Source organism: Salmo salar, chromosome 20 (assembly GCF_965601325.2).
Source record: "Salmo salar chromosome 20, fSalSal1, whole genome shotgun sequence".
NCBI lineage: Eukaryota > Metazoa > Chordata > Actinopteri > Salmoniformes > Salmonidae > Salmo > Salmo salar.
The window spans coordinates 44737278-44760000 of record NC_138310.1 but is presented as its reverse complement, the minus strand read 5'-3'; the positions used below and the strand labels follow the sequence as shown (position 1 = coordinate 44760000).

General features: G+C 43.4%; 1 protein-coding gene across 4 annotated transcripts in view; it reads left to right on the top strand.

Moving 5' to 3' along the window:
- LOC106580682 (dedicator of cytokinesis protein 10) overlaps positions 1-22723 on the top strand; it is a 165343-nt gene that overhangs the window by 127026 nt on the left and 15594 nt on the right. For 3 of the 4 annotated variants that reach the window (XM_014162004.3, XM_082966456.1, XM_082966457.1), the window contains exons 39-51: positions 2377-2481; positions 3973-4082; positions 4422-4537; positions 5277-5411; positions 5614-5796; positions 6171-6281; positions 8619-8834; positions 12680-12737; positions 13743-13841; positions 16288-16394; positions 16585-16707; positions 16819-16932; positions 21304-21450. In XM_014162004.3, the coding sequence (XP_014017479.3) occupies positions 2377-2481; positions 3973-4082; positions 4422-4537; positions 5277-5411; positions 5614-5796; positions 6171-6281; positions 8619-8834; positions 12680-12737; positions 13743-13841; positions 16288-16394; positions 16585-16707; positions 16819-16932; positions 21304-21450 (1624 nt within the window). The remainder of the gene's footprint in view (positions 1-2376; positions 2482-3972; positions 4083-4421; positions 4538-5276; positions 5412-5613; positions 5797-6170; positions 6282-8618; positions 8835-12679; positions 12738-13742; positions 13842-16287; positions 16395-16584; positions 16708-16818; positions 16933-21303; positions 21451-22723) is intronic. The other variant, XM_082966458.1, reaches the window with a different exon arrangement.

The following is a 22723-nucleotide window of genomic DNA, read 5'->3' as shown; positions in this document are numbered from 1 at the left end:
GTCTGTCTGTCTGTCTGTCTGTCTGTCTGTCTGTCTCTCTCTGTCTCTCTCTCTGTCTCTCTCTCTCTCTCTCTCTCTCTCTCTCTCTCTCTCTCTCTCTCTCTCCTTCTCTGAGGCGCCAACACTTTGATGCCTGTCTGAACTCAGTGTGAGCTCTTTTTTGAAGTATGGACGATGACTTGTGCATCCACAGCGCTGTTTAAAGGTTTTGCTGAGACATTCCTATAACGTATTCCATTAAATTGCGCCTCATTGGTTTTTATTTCCCTCTTCTTACCTCATCCAGCACATCTCTCTGTTGAGTGGATACAGCCTAGCAGGGGCATACATACAGTGACACATCAACACACAACACACCTGTAACGCTGGTTCTGTCCCGAATAGCACTTTATAGTGCACTACTTTTGACCAGAGCCCTATGGCCCCTGCTCCTATTCCCTTTATAGTGCACTACCTTTGACCAGGGTGTACTACCCCTATGGGTAGTAGTAGGGCACACCGCCCTATCCCACCTGGACAAGAAGAATACCTATGTGAGAATGCTGTTCATCGACCACAGCTCTGCTTTCAACACCATAGTGCCCTCCAAGCTTGTCACTATGCTCAGGGCCCTGCTCCTGAACTCCTACTGTGTAAGGAGAGTGATGGACCAAGGAGAGTGATGGAGTGCTGCATCAGATGACCTGGCCTCCACAATCACCCGACCTCAACACAATTGAGGTGGTTTGGGATAAGTTGGACCGCAGGTTGAAGGAAAATCAGAATACAAGTGCTCAGCATATGTGGGAACTCCTTCAAGACTGTTGGAAAAGCATTCCTCATGAAGCTGGTTGAGAGAATGCCAAGAGTGTGCAAAGCTGTCATCAAGGCAAAGGGTTGGCTACTTTGAAGAATCTAAAATCTAAAATATATTTGGATTTGTTGAACACATTTTTGGTTACTACATGATTCCACGTATGACTGGTACTGTATATACTATATTCTTTACATTTTATTTCCAAATGAAACACTGTCTATACACCATGTATTTATATTCTAGATTCTGACACAGGCTCGCTCTAATATATCCAGCCCTGGATTGTTAATTGGACCAGTTCTGCTATTTCTTGATTTGTTATTTAGATTTGTGTTATTATTTGTGTGTTTGTATTGTATTTGCGAGACATTCTACTGCACTGTTGAAGCTAGAAACATAAGCATTTCACTGCACCTGCTATAACACCTGCAAATCTGTGTACGCGACCAATACACTGATTTGATTCGACAAAGGCAAATAGGGTGCCATTTGGGACCCATCCACTAAACGACTGTTTTCTATTACACTTGTCAGCGTTTCTATAACATTGACAATACATTAAAACACTCGTAAACACTGATATTACATGTTAACACACTGATTACACTGGAATGTGTGTTCGTTGACCTTGCTCTTGCCTCCCCCTCTGTGCTTTCTCCTCTACGCTCCATGTATTGATGTGTGTATTGATGTGTTAATGGATGGTCTATGTGACTGCACATGTATTGACGGCCACACTACATGTGGTATGAATGTGGTGCCACGACGACTGATTTCATACTGTTTAATCCTAAAACGTTTGCTGTGATAATTTTGTGTGTGTGTGCGCGTGTGCGTGTGTGTGTGTGTGTGTAGCTACTGCATGGCTTTGCCGCTGTCATATGTAAGCTAATGACCATGTAGCATTCATGTCGCACGATGACCATCCCTCTTCCTCATCATCCCTCCATCCGCTGCCCTACATTCTCTGTGATTACTGGCCGTAGAAGCATCAGTGACCTGACCACGGACAAATCTGCTAATTGAGATAGCATTAGCTGGTCTTGTTAGGCTCAATTCATATGTTCATCTCTGTCACCACATACACTGGCTAATGTATTAGCAACAAGCAAACTAGGTTGCATTTACTAAAGCTCTCTGACCCTTGCTTCCAACTAATGCTCTCAATAGCTCTTAAAGTACTTCCAAACTAACGGCAACCTCAACCTAACGTTGGAGAAATGTCTCTATTTCTCCATCTAACCCCGCTACTTTGCTGTGGCAGCGTCCCATACTGAAATGACCCCCTCCTCTTTCTGTTTGGCTTGTTGGCTTTAGCCCACCTGAGCCCACATGTATCAAGCGTTTCAGAGTAGGAGTGCTGATCTAGGTTCAGGACCCCCCCCCTGTCCATAATAATCTGATTCATTATGACATGAAAGGCTAAACTGATCCTAGATCAGCTCTCCTACTCTGAGACGCTTGATAAATTTGGGTCGTGATGTTCAATTTGACAACGAGGAGGAAGAGTATGATGATGATGATGATAATGATGATGATGATGCTGTTACTTAACGCTGGTGTCATTGGCTTGTGAACAGGAAGCTAGCGGCTGTGGTAAAGCTGGCCCAGGGCATCCAGAACAATGGCACCCTGAAGGGCTCTAACCATTCCGCCCAGTCCTCCTCAGGCCTGCTCCCTCAATGGTAAACACACTCGCTACCTGGGGGCCCCTCCACACAGGGAGCAGGGTGAAGTTTTCCCTACCACCTGATCTTGGATCAGTTTAGCGCTTACCCCACTAATGGTTAAGGTTAGGATTGGGGGAGGGGGAATCTGTACCGAGGGGAACCTTCACCTCGGAGCTCCACACAGCGTCCGACATGAACTTGCACACATGCGTACCCTTTTCACACTACTGAGCTGAGCTGAGCCGAGCTGTACTCCGCTGGCCTGGTTACACATCCACTATAGTTGCTGGACAATGTGAAAATAAAATATCAGGGACAGTATAATATAGTTCAGGTTGGCACGATAGTGAAAAGTGTGATAAATACAGTGCGGTTCAGAAAGTATTCAGACCCCTTGACTTTTCCCCAAAAAATGTTACTTTACAGTTTTATTGTAAAATGTGTGTAGATCGTTGACAGAAAATGACAATTAAACATATTTTAATCCCTCTTTGTAATGCAACAAAATGTGAAAAAAGTTAAAGGGGGTGTAGACTTTCTACAGGCAGTGTATGTAACAATAGTTAGGTCTCTTAAACATTTTTTATATAGTTTATTGGACAAAAATGTATAGCTTACTGGACGAAAGCTCTAAATAAAGTGGAACCAAAAAGCACCTTTCTGCCTCTATCACTCAACTCCATGTTTGTCCAGTAAACTATACATTTTTAGTCCAGGAAACTATAAATAGGACAGCTGAGTTTGTGAACACCATTTGTCCTGTTATGAGTTTAGTTCATCATTGCTGCTCATCAGTGTCGTCTTCATTGTCCTGAACACGTGACCATCCATGGTGGACATTGTGAGTGTGTCATGTGACATAGTGTGGTGGCCACTCTGTTTGCTCAGCATGCCCCTCAGTGTCTACCATACGTGTGGCGTGGTGTAATTGGCTAGTCCTTTGTCTGCATATCCTCCCCAATTAAAAATAGAATCCCTGTCTTATCAGCAATCCCGTTTAACTACGTGGTCGCATTAACATGTGTGTTGTCACGTTACAGGTGCTAATGTTTTCTTAGACATTTTCACACACTTAGGACTAATCCCAAATGGACCCCTGGACCCTACGCCCTATGCACTTGGAGATTTGATAAGATTTGACAGGTGCAATCAATAAATGGTCCTCCGAGGTTAATTGGAAATGTCCCCATATTGCTTATACCAATCACGTCCTCTCAGATCTCCACTAGGGCATAGGGCGTAGGGTCTACTGGTCCATTTGGGATTGGGCGGCAGTGCAGAATTACAGGCTGTTTTCGAGGTGGAGTGAATATATTGGGTGTCACATTCACGAAACGCAAAACATTATGAAACAGGTAAAATGAGCGTTCCTATTGGATAGGTTCACAGAGTATCTCCTTTGTTTCAAAACGCTTTCACCTGTTTCGTCCCTGCTGAACACCGCCCCGACTTGTGAGGTTGAAACTTATGTGTTGACCTTCTGACCCCTGACCGTCTGGTCACCAGGATGCTGTCAGGACAGGATGGCCATCGGCACGCCCGCTCCCAGACAATGCCCATCATCCGGGCCAAGAACGCCCTGACCAACCCCAAGCTGTTGCAGATGATGGAGACTGGTAATGCCCCCCCCCCCCCCCCGAGTACTCCCGCCTAACAACACCGCTGGGCAATGCCACCCCGGTCCCATTTAAAAACTGTTTAGTTCACATCAATGTGTTGTGTTATTTAGTTAGTTAAATTAGCTTTTGTTGTCCTAGGCCAAAAGCCTTTTTACTTTTACCAACCGCCAATAGTGCTATTTCTTATCTATTACAGTGCTAAGTAACATTACTTAGCTATTATAATTCTGTCTCTCGTGTTGTGTTTTGTTAGGTGCGTGAGGGTTATTGTTAGGGTTGGGCTGTTGTTGCTAGCTGTGCTGTTGTACCATTGCCCTTTTCCTGTCCTTCCCTCAGATGGGAACATCCCAGAGGGTGACCACCTGAGCCCGACGGACATCGAGGCCAATCTGTCCACCGAGGTGGCCCTCATTGTACTGGATGTTCTGGGCCTCTTTGTTCATCACCACAAGGTCAGACAACAACACTGACCACTGTCTGAATGGTCAAACACCGATCTCTACAACCTACAGACCGGTTACGGTTGCTCAACTTTTCCAAAATTCCCAGGTTTTCCAGAAATCCCAGTTGGAAGATTCCTGGAATCACGAGGGAACAAACAGGAAATCCAACCAGGATTTCTGGAAAACCTGGGAATTGTAGGGAAAATTTCAAGAATTTTGCCTTATCCTAGACCTGTCATTCATGAGCCTATTTTAATATGCCACTGCCACCTTGTGGTTATTACTAAGAACTACAGTGACTTTTTCACCTGAAATCCGCACTAAATACCACTCTTTTTCACTATTCACTATTGTTTCACTTCACTGAATCTGAGATATTCAGTTTGTATTCCAAGCTAGGGATTTGTATCTTCTGTTGTTCTTGTAGGTTACTGTGCACTCCTCAGTCCTCAAGTTAGCTGTCCCTCAATATCTACAATTGCTATAAAGCAACCCAGCAACCTAGACATGCTGCTTTGTTTTGTCTTTTGACTCGTTTGTGATTCATATTATGTCTGTGTCCCAAATGGCACCATTTTCTCTATATAGTGCACTACTTTTGACCAGGGCCCTAGTGCACTATATATGGAATAGGGTACCCTTATTCCCAGACTCAGTTGGTACCGCAGTGCCGGCTGGTGGACGAGGTTAGGAATAGGATGCCATTTGGGAAGCACGTATGTTGATTGCTGTTCTTTCTCTCCCACAGAAACAGTTACTGCAGGACGAGGGTCAGAACCTGCTGATGAAGGTGTTTGACACCTACCTCCTGTTCTTCCAGATCAATCAGTCCACCAGCACCCTGAGACACGTCTTCGCTGCCCTGCGCCTCTTCATACAGAAGGTCTGAGTACTAGCCGATAGCTCTCTCCTACACATGCACACTAACTGACTTCATATTACATTATTGACGCTGAACTCTCTGTCTCTCTTTCTCGTCCTTTCTCTCCTTCCGTACTCTCTTCCTCTTTACCCCCATCTCTTCTCTCTATCCCCTTCCTTACTTCCCCTCTTTCTCCCTTCTTCTGCCCTCTCTCTCTCTCTAGTTCCCCTCTGCGTTCTTCCAGGGTAAAGCGGACCTGTGTGGCTGCCTGTGCTACGAGATCCTGAAGTGTTGTAACCACCGCTCCAGCTCCACCCAGACTGAGGCCTCCGCGCTCCTCTACTTCTTCATGAGGAAAAACTTTGAGTTCACCAAGGGAAAGTCCATCGTCCGCTCCCACCTACAGGTCAGTCAGTGGAGGTGGAGGGATGTGTGTGGTGTGGGTCTTGGTGTAGACATGGAGGTGTGTGTGTGTGTGTGTTTGTGTGTGTGTGTGTGTGTGTGTGTGTGTGTGTGTGTGTGTGTGTGTGTGTGTGTGTGTGTGTGTGTGTGTGTGTGTGTGCCAGAGCTTTCTTTATTTTCACTGTTTTGTTCGGTGAACACAGGCCCTGGATAGAGAAAGGCCACGATATTTCTATGGCTTTGTTTACCTCTGAAACAGACTGTTTAGCATCCGATCAGAGACCACACACACATCGCCACACTGTTTCAGAGCTGTTGTGATTAGTGTCCCCTTTGCTCTCTTTCCCTCTCTCTCCTCTCTCTCCTCCATCCCTCCAGCTGATCAAGGCAGTGAGTCAGCTGATCGCGGATGCTGGCATCGGAGGCTCACGCTTCCAACAGTCTCTGGCCATCATCAATAACTTTGCCAACGGAGATGCTCCTCTCAAGGTGAGAACAGGGACTGGAGTGAGAAATGTCCTGTGTCCCAAATGGCACCCTATTGCCATTTATAATCCACTACAGTATATATCAGGGATGGGCGACTGGCGGGGGAACTCAGTCGGGGTGTCAACTTACGGTTGTGAGGTAGAAAATTAGAAAACACAAGGTGCAATTTCTAAATTTTGTTGTGTATCAACAGTTTTTCTCTTGTAATGTCTGTCACTAATAGTCACTCAATTAGCCCTTGTCAGCAAAACATTTTTTTGATTGGTAAGTTAGTCTAGGGGCCAGCTATCTAAGTTAGTCAGTCTCACTCAGAGATCATATTAAAAACTGCAAACATTTCTCTCTGCCCCATGGTAAAATGTGTAGAATTGCAACAAACTAGCTTTAAAACAGCAACATTTTCTCTCCACCCTATGGCAAAAGGCGTAGAATTGCATGAAATGTCACATGCTTCGTAAACAACAGGCGTAGACTAACAGTGAAATGCTGACTTACGGGCCCTTCCCAAGAATGCAGAGAGAAAGAATAGAGACATAATAACATGAGGAATAAATACACAATGAGTAACAATAACTTGGCTCTATACACAGGGTACCAGTACCGAGTTGATGTGCAGGGGTACGAGGTAATAGCGGTAGATATGTACATATAGGTAGGGATAAAGTGACTAGGCAACAGGATAGATAATATACAGTAACAGCAGTATACTGTAGGTAGGGTTAAAGGATAGATAATAGACAGTAACAGCAGTATACTGTAGGTAGGGGTAAAGGATAGATAATAGACAGTAACAGCATTATACTGTAGGTAGGGTTAAAGGATAGATAATATACAGTAACAGCAGTATACTGTAGGTAGGGGTAAAGGATAGATAATAGACAGTAACAGCAGTATACTGTAGGTAGGGGTAAAGGATAGATAATAGACAGTAACAGCAGTATACTGTAGGTAGGGTTAAAGGATAGATAATAGACAGTAACAGCAGTATACTGTAGGTAGGGGTAAAGGATAGATAATAGACAGTAACAGCATTATACTGTAGGTAGGGGTAAAGGATAGATAATAGACAGTAACAGCAGTATACTGTAGGTAGGGGTAAAGGATAGATAATAGACAGTAACAGCAGTATACTGTAGGTAGGGGTAAAGGATAGATAATAGACAGTAACAGCAGTATACTGTAGGTAGGGATAAAGGATAGATAATAGACAGTAACAGCAGTATACTGTAGGTAGGGGTAAAGGACAGATAATAGACAGTAACAGCAGTATACTGTAGGTAGGGGTAAAGGATAGATAATAGACAGTAACAGCAGTATACTGTAGGTAGGGGTAAAGGATAGATAATAGACAGTAACAGCAGTATACTGTAGGTAGGGGTAAAGGATAGATAATAGACAGTAACAGCAGTATACTGTAGGTAGGGGTAAAGGATAGATAATAGACAGTAACAGCAGTATACTGTAGGTAGGGGTAAAGGATAGATAATAGACAGTAACAGCAGTATACTGTAGGTAGGGATAAAGGATAGATAATAGACAGTAACAGCAGTATACTGTAGGTAGGGGTAAAGGATAGATAATAGACAGTAACAGCAGTATACTGTAGGTAGGGGTAAAGGATAGATAATAGACAGTAACAGCAGTATACTGTAGGTAGGGATAAAGGATAGATAATAGACAGTAACAGCAGTATACTGTAGGTAGGGGTAAAGGATAGATAATAGACAGTAACAGCAGTATACTGTAGGTAGGGGTAAAGGATAGATAATAGACAGTAACAGCCGTATACTGTAGGTAGGGGTAAAGGATAGATAATAGACAGTAACAGCAGTATACTGTAGGTAGGGGTAAAGGATAGATAATAGACAGTAACAGCAGTATACTGTAGGTAGGGGTAAAGGATAGATAATAGACAGTAACAGCAGTATACTGTAGGTAGGGATAAAGGATAGATAATAGACAGTAACAGCAGTATACTGTAGGTAGGGGTAAAGTGACTAGACAACAGGATAGATAATAAACAGTAGCAGCAGCGTATGTGATGCGTCAAAAGAGTTAATGCAGTAGCAGGATGAACAGTCTATGTCTTGGGTGGCAGGAGTTTGACAATTTTAGGGCCTTCCTCTGACACCGCCTATATGGCAATAGGGTGCCATTTGGGTGTCAGCCCTAGTGTTGAGGAATTAGAGAGTTAGTGATTCCGCTCTTAACTCCCTCTAGTGACTAATAATGTTTGTATAGGCTGTGATTGTGTATACTGTCCGTGTTTACGGGCAAAAGGACAATAAACCTTTATGAACTGTGATGTCAACGTGTATGATCCATCTGCACTCCCAGAACACACCGTTCCCTGCCGAGGTGAAAGACTTGACCAAGCGGATCCGCACGGTGCTGATGGCCACGTCCCAGATGAAGGAGCACGAGAAGGACCCGGAGATGCTGGTGGACCTGCAGTACAGCCTGGCCAACTCCTACGCCAGCACGCCCGAGCTCCGGCGCACCTGGCTGGAGAGCATGGCTAAGATACACGTCCGCAACGGAGACCTCTCCGAGGTGCAGTAGGACTGGCTTACTGGGATATGTTATGGGTTATGTGATCTGATGCTGTTATCTATACTGTAGGGTACAGAGATATGTACAGTGGGTATCATAAGTATTCACCCCCTTGGATTTTTTCACATTTTGTTGCGTTACAAAGTGGGACTGAAATTAATAATATTTTTTTGTCATAGATCTACGCAAAATACTCTATAATGTCGAAGTGAAAAGAAAATTCTACAAATGTTTTACAAATTTAAATAGCTAAAATATAGTTGTGGCATAAGTATTCACTCCCTTTGTTTAGGCAATACTAAATTACACTGAACAAAAATATAAACGCAGCATGCAACAATTTCAACGTTTTTACTGCTTTACCGTTCATGTGAGTTGAAACAAATTCATTAGTGTCACGGCTATCAGTGTAGCAGGAAGGGTCAGAGTCAAGGGCAGGAGACGGAGGTCCAAAAACACAGATGTTTATTAACACCGTATGGAAAAATAGGCAGTCGTAATACTGGGTGTGCCTAAACACCCGACAGGAGCACCGCTCCAAAACAATAAAGTGAACGGGCCGCAACCCGGCAATAATAAATTGACAGCTCCACCAAAACGCTGAACTAACAAGCAGCGTAAATACAAAGAGCCCTTCGTACAGACACAAAACAATCCCGCACGAATACCTGAACAAAAAAGACAAACTAAATACCCCCACACTAATTACAAACAAGGAACAGGTGCAGACCTAGACAGACAAAACCAAACAACACAGAAACATAGATCGGTGGCAGCTAGTAGGCCGGCGACGACGACCGCCGAGCGCCGCCCGACCGGGGAGGGGCGCCACCTTCTGTGGATACTGTGACAATTAGGCCCTAATCTATGGATTTCACATGACTGGGAATACAGAGATGCATCTGTTATTCACAGAACTTTTTTTTAAAGGTGGGGGCGTGGAATTGGAAAACCAGTCAGTATCTTGTGTGACCACCATTTGCCTCGTGCAGCGCGACTCATCTCCTTCGCATAGAGTTGATCAGGCTGTTGATTGTGTTCTGTGAAATGTTGTCCCACTTCTCTTCAATGGCCGTGCGAAGTTTCTGGATGTTGGTGGGAACTGGAACACGCTTGTACACGTCAATCCAGAGAATCCAACAAATGCTCAATGGCTGACATGAGTATGCAGGCCATGGAAGAACTGGGACATTTTCAGCTTCTAGGAATTGTGTACAGATCCTTGCGACATGGGGCCATGCATTATCATGCTGAAACATGAGGTGATGGCGGCGGATGAATGGCACGACAATGGGCCTCAAGATCTCATCATGGTATCTCGGTGCATTCAAATTGCCATCAATAAAATACAATTGTGTTCATTGTCTGTAGCTTATGCCTGCCCATCACAAAATCTCACTGCCACCATGAGGAACTCTGTTCACAACGTTGACATCAGCGAACCGCTTGCCCACACAATGCCATACACGTAGCATCTACCTGGTACAATGCCATACACGTAGCATCTACCTGGTACAATGCCATACCCGTAGCATCTACCTGGTACAATGCCATACACGTAGCATCTACCTGGTACAATTGAAACCGGGATTCATCCGTGAAGAGCACACGTCCAGCGTGCAAGTGGCACATCCAGCATTTTCCCACTGAAGTTGTTTACAACGCTGAACTGCAGTCAGGTCAATACCCTGGTGAGGAATACTACCATGCAGATGAGCTTCCCTGAAGTCCATTCCCCCGCCAGTTGCCCTTTGTGCAGAAATTCCAGGTGGCTGGTCTCAGACGATCCCGCAGGTAAAGAAGCCAGATGTGGAGGTCCTGGGCTGGAGTGGTTACACCTGGTCTACGGTTGTGAGGCGTTGGACGTACTGACAAATTCTATAAAACAACGTTGGAAGCGGCTTATGGTAGAGAAATTAACAATAAATTATCTGGCAACAGCTCTGGTGGACATTCCTGCAGTCAGCATGCCAATTGTACACTCCCTCAAAACTTGAGACATCTGTGACATTGTGTTGGGTGACATAACTGCACATTTTAGAGTGGCCTTTTATTGTCCAGTGGATGAATTATCTTGGCAAAGGAGAAATGATCACTAACAGGGATGTAAACAAATTTGTGCGTATGGAACATTTTGGGGATCTTTTATTTCCGCTCATGAAACATGGGCCAGGACGCTCTTGAAAAAGAGATTTTAAATCTCAATGAGCCTTTCCTGGTTAAATAAAGGTTAATAAAATAAATAAATAAATGGGACCAACACTTTACATGTTGTGTTTATATTTTTCTTCAGTGTAGTTCAGTTGTAAAATCTGGCTTAACAAATCACATAATAAGTAAAAAATTATGACTACTCCTTCCTCTGTCCCCATACATACATACAACATCTGTAAGGTCCCTCAGTCAGGTATTGCATTTCAAGCACAGATTCATCTACAAAGACCAGGGAGCTTTTCGAAAGCTTAATAAAGAAGGGCAGTGATTGGCAGATGGATAACAATAATAAACCAGACATTGAATATCTCTTCATGCATGGTCAAGTTAATAATGGGTGATGTATTAAACCACCCAAACACAACAGACACAGTCGTCCTTCAGAACTGAGCTGCAGGACAGGAAGGAAACTGCTCAGGGATGTCACCATAAGGCCGTTGGTCATTTTTTTTAAAACGGCTACAGAGTTCAATGGCTGTAAGAAAAAACTGAGGGTGGATCAACAATATTGTAGTTACTCCACAATAATGACCTAAATGACAGAGTGAAAAGAATAATACATACATATACGGAATAAAAATATTCCAAATCATGCATCCAGTTTGCAACAAGGCACTAAAGTTGGAATAAACGTTTTGGTCTAAATGCAAAGCCTTATGTTTGGGGCCATCACAACACATCAGTGAGTAACTGCCTCCTTATTTTCAAGCATGGTGGTGGCTGCATCATGGTATGGGTATGCTCGACATCTGCAAAGACTGCCCAGTCTTTCAGGATAAAAAGAAACGGGATGAAGCTACACACAGGTATAATCCTAGAGGAAAACCTGCTTCAGTCTGCTTTCCACCAGACATTGGGAGACAAATTCACCTTTCAGTAGGACAATAACGTACAACACAAGGCCAAATCTACACTGGGGTTGGTTACCAAGAAGACAGTGAATGTGCCTGAGTGGCCAAGTTACAGGTTTCACTTAAATCGGATTTAAAATCTATGGCAAGACTTGAACATTTCTGTGTAGCCATGACCCCCAACACCTAATGGCCAAATATTACACAGTCCAGGTTTGCAGAGCTCTTAGAGACAAACCCAAGAAGACTCACAGCTAATCAAGGAATATTTGTGTTTTCATTTTTTATTACTTTTTAAGAAATGTTAAATTTATGTAGATCATTGATTTAAAAAAAATCACAATTAAATCAATTTTAAACTCACTTTGTAACAATAAAATGTGTAGAAATCTAATGGGGGTGAATACTTATTATACCCACTGTACCATCCCACCTCTGACACCATAGCATCATTTTTAGCGGGTAATTCAAACTTGTTCAGACTGCCACAGTCTCAAGAAGCCTACCTCCATTGGACGTGTTTATAATGCACTTTCCAAGACTAGGGTTGTTACACTGTGATAGTGTTCAGGGGCCATTTCAGAGCATCTCAGAGTAGGAGTGCTAATCTAGGATCACCTCCCCCTTGTCCATGTAATCCAGGTAATCTTATTCATTGTGAACTAAAAGTCCAAACTGATTGTAGATCAGCACTCCTACTCTGAGACGCCTAGTTAATGATGTGATGGTATCTGTGATTAAACTGTTCACCTCTTCTCCTCCTGTTCCTCTGTCCCTCAGGCGGCCATGTGTTACATCCACATCTCAGCCCTGATCGCTGAGTCCCTCAAGAGGAGAGGTGAGCACAGCCCGGTGGGCCGCAACATGGCACTACTGCTAACAAGCTTCTGCAGTGTGTGTGTGTGTGTGTGTGCGCGTGCGTGCGTGCGTGCGTGTGTGTGTGTGTGCGCGCGCGCGCATGCATGCGTGTTCTCTCCAGCGTGTGCATGTGTGTGTGGAGAACCTCTAACCTCTTTGCTTGTGAGTCTTCTGGCCGCTTCTGTCCATCGATTGGCTGGACAGCGTGTGTGACATCATTATTCAGCGCTTTGTGCATATGGCTACTGTAGCCTTTCTGTGCAAACATTTGTTTCTAACTAGTTCTTCTGCTTGTGTAGGGGTGGAAATTGTATGAGTGGGTTGGTGTGTGTGTGTGTGTGTGTGTGTGTGTGTGTGTGTGTGTGTGTGTGTGTGTGTGTGTGTGTGTGTGTGTGTGTGTGTGAGAGAAGAGAGGTTAGTCAGAGCTGAGCTGTGTGTGCTGTCTCACAACTCGAGTGTCTGGAAAACAATGACATCATCCAATCAGCACACAGAGACCTCTATGTGCTACAGTACTGGCCATCCACTCTTTACTCTCTCATACACAAACATAGGTTGCATCCCAAATAGCACAATATTCCCTATATAGTGCACTACTTTTGACCAGCCCTTGTCAAATGTAGTGCACTACATAGGAAATAGGGTGCCGTTTGGGATATAGCCAGTGCTGTGAGTGCGACTTCACATCCTCTCATGTATAGTATGTGCTACTATGACACGGGAACTCGGTGTCTCCATCGGCGCGTGTATGTGCTTGCTAGCCTATGCATGCTTCACCGTTCAGAGCATGAGCCGTCATCTCTCTCTCTCTTTCTACTGCCACTCGCCGGGTGTGGAAAGCATGCCCTGTAAAGCACTGGCTTGTTGTGAAGTGAAAAGCATGCCCTGTAAAGCACTGGCTTGTCGTGAAGTGAAAAAAGGCAAAACAGCAAGTGGAAAGTTACATTGTGTACAGTAAACTCCTATACTCCTCCTTATAACGCAGGCTACTGGAAACCTGACAAGGCCAGGATGTCAAGTGTGGTTCCTGAGAAGCCCAATGTCATTAACTGTAGCCCCTTACTAACCCCCCGAGATGGAGAAAGTGAGTGTGCCGCCATGGAACAGGGATGTGTAAAGGGTGGGGGCGATTCAAGCTATGCTTACTTCAGAATCAGAACTTTATTCGTACATTTACAGTTGAAGTCGGAAGTTTACATACACCTTAGCCAAATACATTTAAACTCAGTTTCTCACAATTCCTGACATTTAATCCTAGTAAAAATCCCCCGTCTTAGGTCAGTTAGGATCACCACTTTATTTTAAGAATGTGAAATGTCAGAATAATAGTCGTAAGAATGATTTATTTCAGCTTTAATTTATGTCATCACATTCCCAGTGGGTCAGAAGTTTACATACACTCAATTAGTATTTGGCAGCATTGCCTTTAAATTGTTTAAATTGGGTCAAACGTTTTGAGTAGCCTTCCACAAGCTTCCCACAATAAGTTGGGTGAATTTTGGCCCATTCCTCCTGACAGAGCTGGTGTAACTGAGTCAGGTTTGTAGGCCTCCTTGCACGCACAAACCTTTTCAGTTCTGCCCACAAATGTTCAATAGGATTGAGGTCAGGGCTTTGTGATGGCCACTCCAATACCTTGTCTTTGTTGTCCTTAAGCCATTTTGCCACAACTTTGGAAGTATGCTTTGGGTCATTATCCATTTGGAAGACCCATTTGTGAACCAAGCTTTAACTTCCTGACTGATGTCTTGAGATGTTGCTTCAATATATCCACATAATTTTCCTTGCTCATGATGCCATCTATTTTGTGAAGTGCACCAGGCCCTCCTGCAGCAAAGCACCCCCACAACATGATGCTGTCATCCCCGATCTTCACGGTTGGGATGGTGTTCTTCGGCTTGCAGGCCTCCGCCTTTTTCCTCCAAACATAACGATGGTCACTATGGCCAAACAATTCTATTTTTGTTTCATCAGACCAGAAGACATTTCTCCAAAAAATACAATCTTTGTCCCCATGTGCAGTTGCAAAATGTAGTTAGGCTTTTTTATGGCGGTTTTGGAGCAGTGACTTCTTCCTTGCTGAGCGGCCATTCAGGTTATGTCGATATAGGACTCGTTTTACTGTGTATATATATATACACTTTTGTACCTGTTTCCTTCAGCATCTTCACAAGGTCCTTTGCTGTTGTTCTGGGATTGATTTGTACTTTTTGCACCAAAGTACGTTCATCTCTAGGAGACAGAGCACGTCTCCTTCCTGAGTGGTATGACGGCTGCGTGGTCCCATGGTGTTTATACTTGTGTACTATTGTTTGTACAGATGAACGTGGTTCTTTCAGGCGTTTGGAAATTGCCAGACTTGTGGATGTCTCCAATTTTTTTCTGAGGTCTTGGCTGATTTCTTTCGTTTTTTCCATGATGTCAAGCAAAGAGGCACTGAGTTTGAAGGTAGGCCTTGTAATACATCCACAGGTACACATCCAATTGACTCAAATGATGGCAATTAGCCTATCAGAAGCTTCTAAAGCCATGACATCATTTTCTGGACTTGTCCAAGCTGTTTAAAGGCACAGTCAACTTAGTAAACTTCTGACCCACTGGAATTGAGATACAGTAAATTATTAGTGAAATCTGTCTGTAAATAATTGTTGGGAAAATGACTTGTGTCATGCACAAAGTAGATGTTCTAACCGACTTTCCAAAACTATAGTTTGTTTAACAAGAAATTTGTGGAGTGGTTGAAAAACAAGTTTTAATGACTCCAACCTAAGTGTATGTAAAGTGTACATCTACCAGGAATTTAACCTTGTGAAATGGTACTGACAGCAATAAACAGAGTATATAGAAAGTACACATAATCTACATACAGTATACAATATAGATAGTGAAAACAGTTTACTTAAAAACACTAGGACCAAACTTTGACTGCAACTAGCAAAATGGAGTCTGAATTATTACAGATGCACAGTGTAATGTTTTGAAGTCCACTGCAATGGCTTAGCCATACCACTTAGAACAAAGCAATGTATTGGACATGCATTCTAAGTGGTATGCTGAACATACCTTATGACTCAAAAGACTTGCAGAATGTCCAGGCAGGTAGAATGTCCACTGATTTGCCTTTACTATTGAAAAATGTCTGGATGTCTGTGGTCTACCTTGCCTTTTGAGATGCCTTTATTGATGTCCACCTAAGTTTCACTTGATATGTGTAAAGAAAGCACGTTCACAATGAATGGAGTTACTGTTCTTTGTTTGGGTTTGTTGATATGGAACACAAGGAATGTTAAGTACCACAGTGATACTGTGTTTGTGTGTGTGTGTGTGTGTGTGTGTGTGTGTGTGTGTGTGTGTGTGTGTGTGTGTGTGTGTGTGTGTGAGTCAGCGAGAGTGTGTGGTGTATGGGTTCATACCATCGGATGATAACATGCACACAAGCATAAAGAAGAGAATGACAACATGTTGTTCCTATGAGCTCTCTGCTCCTATGTCCCTCCTTCTCTGATGTCATATCCTGTTTGAAACCTCAGCATCGTTCTCCATGGGCTGGGCAGCCTTCCTCTGCATCTCACCGAACGTGAAGGAAGAGGGGGCCATGAAAGAGGACACAGGGACTCAGGATACCCCCTACACTGAGGTACCCTCACCACCACTGGCTACAGTACAAAGAATTGTATAGATTTGGAAGATCATTCAGTGACAGTGCAGAGCCTGGGCCCGTATTCATAAAGTGTCTCGGAGTAGGAGTGTTGATCTAGGATCAGGTCGCCCCCTTATTCATTTAGACTTCAAATGCTAAACAGATCCTAACCTTCCTGTGTATGTAGGACACTCTAGTGGAGCAGCTGGAGTTGTGTGTGGACTACCTGTGGAAGTCTGAGAGGCACGAGCTCATCGCCGATATCAACAAACCCGTCATTGCCGTCTTTGAGAAGAGGCGAGATTTCAAGGTGACAGGGGGGATTAGGACAAGGTTGTTTCTTGACCAGGCCAGAAACACTCTGACAGGAAGGAGATAGTGTAGTATCAGATGTGATTGACCTTGTGTGTGTGATCCACAGAGGCTATCGGAGCTGTACTACGACATCCACCGCTCCTACCTGAAGGTGACAGAGGTCGTGAACTCTGAGAAGCGTCTGTTTGGCCGATACTACCGCGTGGCGTTCTACGGACTGGTAAGTGCCATAAGGGCGACTGAAGACGCTGAAAATGACAAACACGCCTTATCGATAGGTGTGTGTACTGTGTACCTAGCCTGAGTGACAGTCTGTTTGTGCTATCATGCTAACTCCTTGTTACTCATTGTCATGTTTGGCATCGATCTGGATCGCACACACACTAGCGTGTACCATCCCCACTCTGGGATTCAGTCCTTCAGGTCTCAGGGGAGGAGGAATGATGTCACAGCGCGATGCTAAACTAGCTTCAACTAGCTTCTACTAGCTTTGACTAGCTTGATAGCTAGTCAGTACATGCTATAGCTATAGCCCTCTGGTACGAACGCAGTCTCACCAAGTATTTTGTCCCATAAAGGACGTCAAACTCCTACATTCACTAAGCTGGTTGGACACATCTTAGAAGAGCCTGAAGCCTTTAGACATTTAACCTTTGGTGAATGGAGAGAGGGGTGGATCACATCTTGTCTCTAGTCAATCTCTTTAATTCCTCCATCTGCTCTTTTTCTTCCTTTTGGTTTTTCTGTATCAAGATTGCGGTAAGTTTTTGTCTCTCTTTTTGTTTCGGATCTTTTTTGTTCCGCTCACCTTCTCTCTTCTCCCTTCACCGGTAGTAGCTTCTCTAACCTTTCTTCTAAGATATATGCTGTATACATATTGTTATGCGCTTCTATATGATATGTATACCTGCCGGGGTTTGGGGTCGATTCTATATCAATTCAGTCAATTCAGGAATAAAGTAGAATTTACATTTCCCTCATTGAAAAGAAACTAGGAAATTGGAATTTCAGTTTACTTCCTGAGTTGAAGGAATTTAAATAGAATTGACTCCGATACCTACATCCTATAATCTGCAGTAATCTTTTTCCCCTCAACGATCCCAATCTCTTATCTCTAGCTCCTTTGAACAGATCTTGGAACAGTTGGTGTCAAGATGACACAGCAGTATACATGCAGGCAGGCCAGACCAGACCAGGGCCCGTATTCACAAGGCATCTCAGAGTGGGACTGCTGATTTTAGGATCTGTTTAGCATTTTAAGTCATAATGAATGAGGGGCGACCTGATCCTAGATCAGCACTCCTACTCTGAGGCACTTTATGAATGCGGGCCCTGATCATGAATGTTGGAATATAGGGCTCTTTCTCAACTCATCACTCCTCGATTCCTCTCATCCCCTCTCAGCCGCCTCCTCCAAACCGAGAGTCTGAGTGGAGGGACCTTGGACTAGGGTTGAATATTTTACAAATGTTCCATCCTGAGAATAAATAACTTTTTTCCCGGGTAACCCGGTACTTCCTGTCAAAACCAGAAGTGTCATTCAAAAGCATATAAATAGCCTATCTCTGGATTTGATTAGAGCTTTGATCGAAAATTCAAGCCTAATGCTACCGAAGCCTAATGAGCCATACATTAAAGACATTTAATGAGCCCAAAAAAGCCCAAATGATTGTGTCGTTATCCAATACAGATATGATACTGTAGGCTACTACATATTACACACAACAGAAAAAACTAGTCTAGCTTTTCCTGCATGGGACTCCAAGAGCTAAGGAGTGCTTTTTAAGGAGAGAGGCTAGAGGAGCACAGGTGCGTGCGTATTGCGCAAGAGACAGAGGCTAGTTAGACGCTTATTATGCATAATCCATCATTAATAATCCATCACCTGAAAGAGGTAGGCTAGGACATACACTACCATTCAAAAGTTTGGGGTCACTTAGAAATGTCCTTGTTTTTGAAAGAAAATCACTTTTTTTTGTCCACTGAAGATCTCGTACAATGCTGGTGTACTACTCCCTTCACAGAACAGCGCAAACTGTCTCTAATGTTGTAAATGACTATTGTAGCTGGAAACAGCTGATTTCTAATGGAATATCTACATAGGCGTAAAGAGGTTCATTATCAGCAACCATCACTCCTGTGTTCCAATGGTACGTTGTGTTAGCTAATCCAAGTTTATAATTTTAAAAGGCTAACTGATCATGAGAAACTCTTTTGCAATTATGTTAGCACAGCTGAAAACTGTTGTTCTGATTAAAGAAGCGATAAAACTGGCCTTCTTTAGACTAGTTGAGTATTTGGTGCATCAACATTTGTGGGTTTGATTACAGGCTCAAAATGGCCAGAAACAAAGTACTTTGTTCTGAAACTCGTCAGTCTATTCTTGTTCTGAGAAATGAAGGCTACTCCATGCGAGAAATTACCAAGAAACTGAAGATCTCGTACAACGCTGTGTACTACTCCCTTCACAGAACAGCGCAAACTGTCTCTAACCAGAATAGAAGGAGCAGTGGGAGGCCCCGGTGCACAACTGAGCAAGTGGATAAGTACATTAGAGTGTCTAGTTTGAGAAACAGACGCCTCACAAAGTCCTCAACTGGCAGCTTCATTAAATAGTACCCGCAAAACACCAGTCTCAATGTCAACAGTGAAGAGGCAACTCCGGGATGCTGGCCTTCTAGGCAGAGTTCCTCTGTCCAGTGTCTATGTTCTTTTGCCAATCTTAATCTTTTCTTTTTATTGGCCAGTCTGACATATGGCTTTTTCTTTGCAACTCTGCAAAGGTGAAGCTGGTTGAGAGAATGCCAAGAGTGTGCAAAACTGTCATTAAGGCAATGGGTGGCAACATTGAAGAATCTCAAATATAAAATATATTTTTATTTGTTTAACAATTATTTGGTTACTACATGATTCCATGTGTTGTTTCATAGTTTTGATGTCTTCACTATTATTCTACAATGTAGAAAATAGTAAAAATAAAGAAAAACCCTGGAATGAGTAGGTGTGTCCAAACTTTTGACTGGTACTGTCTAAATCAATCTTGAACAGACCGCTCACACATGATCTGATTTAAAGCAACGAATTATTATTCGAATGACAGGCTGTTTCAAAACTCTGCAGCTGCAATTAAAAAAATATAATCTTTACAATAAAAAATTAAGGTGACCCCCAAAAGCCAAATAGAAATGTGTAAATTAGAAGCGCATTCGGTCCTTATATTACTGTAGCATAGGCTGTCCTGCAGAAAATGCAGGCCTTCCTGTCACAAGAAAAAGGTTACCATGATGAGATGATAGGTCTATATGCATTATGAACTGCACTCCATACTGAGATGGGCTGTCTGTCCCCACCCTGAGCGTTGATGATTGATCACGCAGAGAGAAGGCCGTAGAGAAGCCATATTTCGACATCGCATATAATTGAACAGTTCTATTTCACTTCATGCTGTTGATATAAATCATTTATTATAACTTACCGGTTTCTCGCAGTTATTTATCCTAGGAAAAGGGAGTGGTTTTGGGCAGTAAATCTCAGTAACTGAGTTCCCGCCATTCAACCCTACCTTGGACCTTTTCCTCCAATACGGTTAAGAAAGAGACGAGGGCCTCCCGAGTGGCACAGCGGTCTAAGGCACTGTATCACAGTGCTTGAAGCATCACTACAGACTCGGGTGCAATCCCAGGCTGTGTTACAGCCGACCGTGACCGGGAGACCCATGAGGCGGCGTACAATTCCAGCATCGTCTAAGGGGAAGGTTTGGCCCATTTCCTTGTCCCATTGCACTCTAGTAACTCCTTGTGGGGGGCCGGGCACCTGCAAGCTGACTATGGTCGCCATCTGGATGGTGTTTTCCTCTGACACATTGGTGCGGCTGGCTTCCGGGTTAAGCGAGCAATGTGTCAAGAAGCAATGCGGCTTGGCAGGGTCGTGTTTCGGGGGACGCATGGCTCTTGACCTTCACCTCTCCCGAGTCCGTAGGGGAGTTGCAGCGATGTAACTACCAATTGGATATCATGAAATTGTGGAGAAAAATGGGTAAAAGTACAAAAAATAAATAAAAAGGAGGGAAGGACGATATAGGATGCCAGGAATTGAAGAAAGACTAATTGAGACAGAGCCTAGGAGCTTTCCATAGGAAAGAACACACTGTCTGAAAATAACCCTCATTGCCCTTTGACCCCACAGTGCTTTGAGAATGACCTCTGACCTCTAAATGGCCTCTGTTTTATCCAGAACATAACACTGCAATTTTGTCAATAACTTTTGTGATTACAATTGTGTTCTAACAAGCTGACCTAACACTAAGAAACACATGACTAGACTGATAGGGAAGTGCAGTAAACCACTAAGGGGTGATGTGAGCCTAGATATTCCAGCTAAGGGTTATTCATATTCAGCTATGGGATGGAAAAAGAAAACAAAGGGCCACAGTTTCTAAACAATACACGCACATATACATACTCTTCAAAGTATTGACGCAGGCATTGCATTCAGACAAACACTCTCTCACACACACACACACACACACACACACACACACACACACACACACACACACAGGTGGTTGGGTAAAATGGTGTTTCTGTAACAGGGTTTCTTTGAGGAGGAGGAGAGTAAAGAGTTCATCTATAAGGAGCCTAAGCTGACAGGACTGTCCGAGATCTCCCAGAGGCTCCTCAAACTCTACTCGGACAAGTTTGGGGCCGACAACGTCAAGATGATCCAGGACTCCAACAAGGTCAGTCTACTATCTCCCCCCAGCTTTCAAACACTGTCACATCTATATGTTTCATATACAGTATTATTCAAAGTGTTTCGGCCTCTTTAGTACTCGCCTCTGTTGTCAAAATGTTGTAAATTAATTCATGCACTACTACATTTTGACAGCAATCTTTCCCCATAGAAAAGCAGCCAGTGAAGTAGTGATTCATTTAGACCATGGGCGCCAACAGGTCCATTGTGAACTACCAGTAGCTCGCAGCCCACCTACTGTATGAGTAGCTCACCAAACAATTCTGAAAGTATATGCAATTTTCATGTGTTCCATCGCAAACTGTTATAAACAAATCTCACAAGTATCAGACACCGCCAGCTCCCAACTACTAGGTAATCAACACAACTTGACACCCCTGGTTTGCCACTATTGTCTTAAAAAGCCAAACCTAACACAATATCTGCCAATTAATTTCTAGCAATATTGCCCCTGTCTGTTTGTGTGGTGCGCACGTTTGTCTTTCACTCTGAGTGTAGCCAGTTGATGTGATAACCGTCTCAATTAAACGTTAACTGCAAAGTAGGTTTGCCTGGCAGAAGTATATCATTTGTATCTAACTTTGCTATGAAATGAGCAGCATCGCTAGACCGGCACATTATACTGCACGTTCCTCACTCGCTAGATGCGCAATTAAAGGGCCAGAATCGCAATTAATGGGGCGTTACACTCAAAAATCGAAATTTGTTAGTTTTCTTCCAGACCTATACGTCAGCAACCACAGCTAGTGAAGTCACTGCAACCCTAAACAAAGAGTTGCAGTCAGTTTTCGAAACGGTGGCCAGTTATAAACTGGTCCTGAACATCTCTAAAACTAATAGCATTGTATTTGGTACTAAGTTGTAGACATCGGCTGAACCTGGTAATGAATGTTGAGCAAGTTGAGGAGACTAAATGACTTGGTGTTACCTTAGATTGTAAACTGTCATGGCCAAAACATATACTGTAGATTCAATGGCTGTAAAGATGGGGAGAGATCTTTGCTTTTTTGACACCACACAAAGCAAGTCCTGCAGGCTCTAGTTTTATCTTCTCTTGATTATTGTCCAGTCATATGATTCAGAGATTCAGATTGTTTAAAGGTCACATGTACAGGGGTTGCAGGTGTGATTGCAGAGTACAGTGAAAATCTTAGGCTCCGAGCTCCAACAAGAAGGAGTAAGTGAAATAAAATCATGAAAATAGCAATAAAAAAGAAATAGAAATAGCACTATATACATCATAACTGTAGCAGTGATGA